Source organism: Gavialis gangeticus, unplaced genomic scaffold, assembly GCF_001723915.1.
Source record: "Gavialis gangeticus isolate Ggan-Ray unplaced genomic scaffold, GavGan_comp1, whole genome shotgun sequence".
In the NCBI taxonomy this organism is placed as follows: Eukaryota; Metazoa; Chordata; order Crocodylia; family Gavialidae; genus Gavialis; species Gavialis gangeticus.
In genome coordinates this window covers 127,486,493-127,492,191 of record NW_017729032.1, presented here as the reverse complement: position 1 = coordinate 127,492,191, position 5,699 = coordinate 127,486,493, and the positions used below count along the sequence as shown (strand labels likewise).

Here is a 5,699-nt window from a genome sequence, read left to right as displayed (position 1 = left end):
GTGATCTGTGCACAGCATAATTGTAATACTTGCCACTAAAATGTAGTTTAAATTGCTCAGTTCTAGAAATCTATTTTTTTTCTTTTATAGTTCTAAAACAGATCCTGTCACAGGAGCTGTGAAAAATACCAAATACCATCAACTTTAGTAAGTGCTATAAAATAACTTTATTTATTTAATTAAATTTGATATATCGCTCTTAAATTTTGCAGCCTAAAGTTTCATTGTGTGTACGTCTTTTGGGCAGTCATTTGTTTCTTGGGGTTCTTATTTTGTTGTTGTTCTGGGAGTTTGGGGACAAGAGGGAATGTTACTACTTTTGTTTTGCTTTGAATTTCTGATACTGTGGTGTCTTTCAAATTCCTCCTAGTGTTAAATAATTTTTCATAGGAAACATGTTAGATATATTGTATTCTCAATAGAATGTTGATATTCTTGCTGGTGTTTCTTTAATTATTGTTTTTTCTGTCTGTGTGTTTATATATATAAATAAATATATATAATATACATATATTTATATTTTTTACAGTGATTTGCTGGGGTTGGTTACTTACCTGGACTGGGTTATGATCATTGTTACTATATGTTCCTGCATTTCTATGATGTTTGAATCCCCCTTTAGAAGAGTTATGCATGCTCCAACACTTCAGGTATCATTACTGTTTCATCTCACATTTTATAAAGGACAACCATCTTATTTTTCTCTACTGATTATTACCAAATTATGATTCAACTCTGCTTTGATTTTCAGATTGCTGAATATGTTTTTGTAATATTCATGAGCATCGAGCTTAATCTGAAAATTATGGCAGATGGCTTGTTTTTTACTCCAACAGCTGTCATAAGGGACTTTGGAGGAGTTATGGACATATTTATATATCTTGTAAGTTTTTATATTTAAAGGGTTTTTTATATTTAAAGAAGTTTTCTGTAACATTCCTAATTTTCATTTCTCTGTTCATGTACCTATTAAATAGCAGGGACCAATTTTTATATATATATATAAGGGCAAGAACCTAAATTCAATCCATGTGTGAATCTGTGCACACAGTTACTACTAATTCACATTCAAATTTACTAACTGCATGTGCAAATATGTACTAAGCATCTACATAGTCATTTGCATGCCAGACTATGATAAATGCATATGCTAAGGTAAGTTTTGCATTGTATAGTGATTTTTCTGGATTCATCTATTTCTTTTATATATTAGACCTCATTTCTTTTTAGTAGTATATCAATATCTTTAACACTGCTTCTTTCATTTTTGTAGCTGGCATTTATTCCGTGTCCCTTCCTTCATCCAATTTTCCTTCTGTGTAGGACATTCCTGGGGTTCTTATCACCTGATGGATGTTAAAGTTGAATCAGACCCAGGCTGTCCTTTGGATTCATGAAACAAAAAAACAAAACATCACATTTCCCTATTACTTCTCTCCTGGGAATAGTGCTCTTAGATACCTGGTCTCTTCCTTTAGTGAAACTTTAACTGCATTTCCATTATATGTAAGAGAAGGGACGCTATTCCCTCTCTCTGTTTTTTATTTTTTGTTTGTTTTTTTGTTTTGTAAAGCACTGTAACAACACAGCAATAATAAATGTTATATACTGCAGCTACAAACATTGCATTTGTCCCTGGAAAAAAAAAATTATCCTAGGATAGAGTGTAATAATTCAGACATCCATGTCCATTCTCCCAGGACAAACTCTAGGAAGGTTCACAAGATAAGAAATGTTAACAGTTTGGCCTGGAACATCATGAAGTGTGCCTGAATTAATGGCAGAAAAGCAGCAGTGCATTCAGCTACTCACTAACCCCTGATTGGAAGGATGGTGTGTGTACCATCCTAGAAAATTTCTGTTCTGGGACAAACATAGGCAAATCTTGTCCCAAGACAAATGCAACAGCTGTTCATAGCCTGTATGAAATTTGTGGAGTCTCAATCGCCAAGTAAAATAAGGTTGATGTGTTTGATTAAATCTTTTAGAAGCTGATCCATCACAGATGTGCTGCCTATAATTTGCCATAAACAGTCTGTACAGAGGGTGTCTAGTTTTACCAAAAAAATATAAATGCCCACTTATATCTATAGTCAGGAAATACATTCATGTCCCCAAATCATTCTGAATCTTCTTGTTTTGTTGCTGTTATTTGTAAAAAAATTCTGTGTTGTGTCTATATTTTTAACATACCCAGTATTTTGAAAGGAAATGAAAGAAATTCCAAGGCATCTGCTACACTGTTTGCTTGGTTGCAGTGGTTGTTTGTTGTTATTTGTGAAAAACAGAACAAAAAGCATTGTGCTCTTAATCAAACTGATAGTCCGCAGCCTGATCTTATGTTCTTTGGGTGGATGCAGCTGAGCAGATTCCTCAACTAGCCTACAGTTGATACTACAGCTGCATTTATCAATACTTCAAAAAAGGCCAAGAAATTATTAATAGAGGTTTTAAAAAATAATCATTTAGTATAGGTTGTTTGAGAGCCCAGCAGATAAGTACATTGGTTAATAATGGTTTACAATATCATCCACTGGTGTGATAATCAATGTCCAGGACACAGACTACTCACGTATGTAATATGCTTGAAAATAGAGAGGGTGGGAATTTTTCAACAAAACTTTCATAGATAAAAATTTGTCAGCTCTGGAATGAAATTGCTGGTCAGCCTGAAAGAGAGAGAGAAAGAGAGAGGGAGGGAGAGCCTTGTGATCAGGGTAGTCAGATGGGATGGTAGTAACCCATGTTCAAGTCTCTAGCCTGAATAAGGCAATCCAGTATCTCCTGTTTACTTTGTATACATAACTGAATAATCAAGTCATTGAGAGAGAGAGACTCTGGGATGGTGGCTAGGGGAGTCCAAAGGATCTAACTGGCTTGAACTGTGCCTGGAGAAGTCCCTGCTATCCCCACTTCCCCTGTACCTTCTTTGCAGGGCTCTAGCTCTGGAAATTCCAGCAGCTGAAGAGGAAATTCCACTTCTTTTTTTGCCACAGATACACAAGTCAAGTCAGCAAAAACCCTCCTGTTTTCAGCAGAAAAAAAAAAAAAGGGAGGGCATGGATTTTCAGTATCCCCTCCGGCTGCCACTCAGCAAAACTACATTCCTCACAATCCTGTTCAGTCATTGACATACTCTTGTGCTGCTGCTGTTTGCCAGAGCCACTGCACAAAAGGTGCAGGGAAGGATGGGGGACAGGAGGAAGAGGCATCCCCCCCTCCATTCTGGCACCCCCACTCCTTAGGTAGTGTCGGGCTCATGCCCCACTCACCCACCCATCCTTATGGAACTGGGGCACTCACAGCCCATGTCACTTCTCCAAATCAAGTGCTGTCAAAGACATTATGATAATCTTACTGTTTCTTTTAAGGAGTGCGTAGCATTTCGGGTGGAAGTTCAGGTGTGTTATAATCTGTCATATAATACATTGCATTGCACCTTCTTCTCCAAGGTAAGCTTGATTTTCCTTTGCTGGATGCCTCAGAATGTTCCTGCTAAATCTGGAGCTCAGCTCTTAATGGTATTACGATGTCTGCGGCCCCTTCGAATTTTCAAACTGGTGCCACAAATGAGGAAAGTTGTGCGTGAGCTATTTAGTGGCTTCAAGGAAATCTTTCTGGTATGTTCCAGCTGTTTTGTTTCCACAATTACATAACATGAAGCAGAGTAAACATTGTGTTTCTGTAGTCTGTTCTTTAATATGTCTCATTTTTTCAGTTGCTTTCTGTTTAAACCTCATAGGAAAAATGAGTTGTACAGTTAGCACTGCAGCAGCAAGTTAAAATAGAAATTAACAATACAAATAGCACATTTTAATTTATTACTAATAATTCTTCAATAAATAGCTTTGTTGATGGTATAAAGTCCATCTTTAGGTAAAAGAACTTGAGGGGATCATAAGATCTCTCAGTATTCATGGTTCTAGTTGGGGTAAGAGGATAAGAGTCAGGCCTTTGGAAGGTATGTAGAAATAAAAGTAAACCTTGACCTTCAGGGCATAATTTCTGTAGAGCAAGTGAAAGGATTCCTATTCCTAGTATTGGATCCCAGCAATATTTCCTCATCTCAGAAAACCCATGTTGCTATTCTAGGAAGACCAGTGCTTTCACCCTTCCCCATTTTTTTTTCTGGGACCAGATTATAAAACCTGGCAGCATGATAGGATTATGGACAAAATGGATAAGAGCTTTCTAGATAAAGTCTTGCTATTCTATAGTATTATTTTCTATATGTTATCCCATGAATTCATTTATACCATGTTTGGTTATAATATAAATGTTAACCCTAATTCACTTAATAAGGCGGTACAGATGAATAGGATTTTTTAAAAGGCAAATCTAATGCCCATCTTCAGAAAAAGCAAGAAAGACCCCTGGAGTCCAGGAGTGCAATTATAAACCAGTCAATCTAACTTGGATATCTGGAAACACACTGGAGCATATAATCAGAGAATCTATTTTCAAGCACGTAGAGATGAAAGTAATAAGGAAGAGCTTACATGGATTTGTCCAGAGCAATTCCTACTTAACCAGCCTGATTTCCCCCTATGACAAGGTGATGGGAAAGAGCACTGAATGTAATATAATTTGTTTTTAGCCAACCTTTTGACATTGACTCCCACAAGATTTTTGTAAGTAAGCTAAGGAAATACATAAGGAAACAAGGAAGCTAAGGTCTAGGTGAAATTATTATAACATGGGTGCATAACTGCTTGCAAAAAAATGCTCAGAGAGCAGCAACAATGGTTTGTGTCTAACTGGGAGGAGGCATCTGTAATAGTATGGGTTAACTCCCTTCCTGAGGGCTGACATGATGATATCAACAGGAAATTGTCAACCATCTTTGGTGTGCATGTTAGCAGTTGCAGTAAAGCCCAGTATCAAGTGGGGTCTCCACTGGGTCCTTTGAGTACTGCTCAATATCTTCATTAATGACTTGAAGAATAAGTGTATGCATAGGTAGTTTGTAGATGACACCAACCTAAATGGTACAGTAAACCTGTGGACGACGAGATTAGGATTCAGAATGAAATTGGAAGATGCACAAACACAAACTGGGGAACGTTAGACTTCATCACTGTACAGAAGGACCTAGGGATATAGCGGACCACAAGCTAAATATGAGTGAAAAGTGTAATATTATTTCAACAAAAGCATGTATTAACAGGAGCATGGTATGTATGTTTCAGGAAGTGACATGTCTACTTTTTTCAGCACTGGTAAGGCCTCATTACAATATCATGTCATTCTGGCCACCTGACTTCAAACAAGATGAGGACAAATTGGAAAGAGTCCAAAGGGGAGTACCAGAAAATAATTAAAGGTCTAGAAAGCATAACATGTTAGGAAAGGTTGGAATAATTGGTAACATTTAGCCTGGAGGAAAAAAAGGAGCATTTTGATAACAACTCTTTGTATTTGAAGACTGTTATAAAGGAATGGTGCTCAACTGTCCTTTGTATCCACAGAGGATGGGACAAATAGAAATAGATTGAAATTGTAACAATGGGGGTTTAGGCTGGATATTAGGAAGAGGTTAGTGGTTAAGCACTGGAACAGATTACTTTAAAAGGTTGTGAAATCTTCATTCTTGGAAATTGGTAAGAGCAAGTTAGACAAACTTTCATCTGGAATGATTTAAACAGGGATGATCCTTCTTTGAGGAAAGGCAGGGGTGTGGTGCTCTACATTAAGGAGGA

General features: G+C 37.0%; 1 protein-coding gene across 3 annotated transcripts in view; it reads left to right on the top strand.

Annotated features, from left to right (window-relative positions):
- NALCN (sodium leak channel, non-selective) overlaps positions 1–5,699 on the top strand; it is a 564,495-nt gene that overhangs the window by 509,591 nt on the left and 49,205 nt on the right. For all 3 annotated transcript variants that reach the window (XM_019524286.1, XM_019524284.1, XM_019524285.1), the window contains 4 exons: positions 91–147; positions 530–650; positions 752–883; positions 3,453–3,620. In XM_019524286.1, the coding sequence (XP_019379831.1) occupies positions 91–147; positions 530–650; positions 752–883; positions 3,453–3,620 (478 nt within the window). The remainder of the gene's footprint in view (positions 1–90; positions 148–529; positions 651–751; positions 884–3,452; positions 3,621–5,699) is intronic.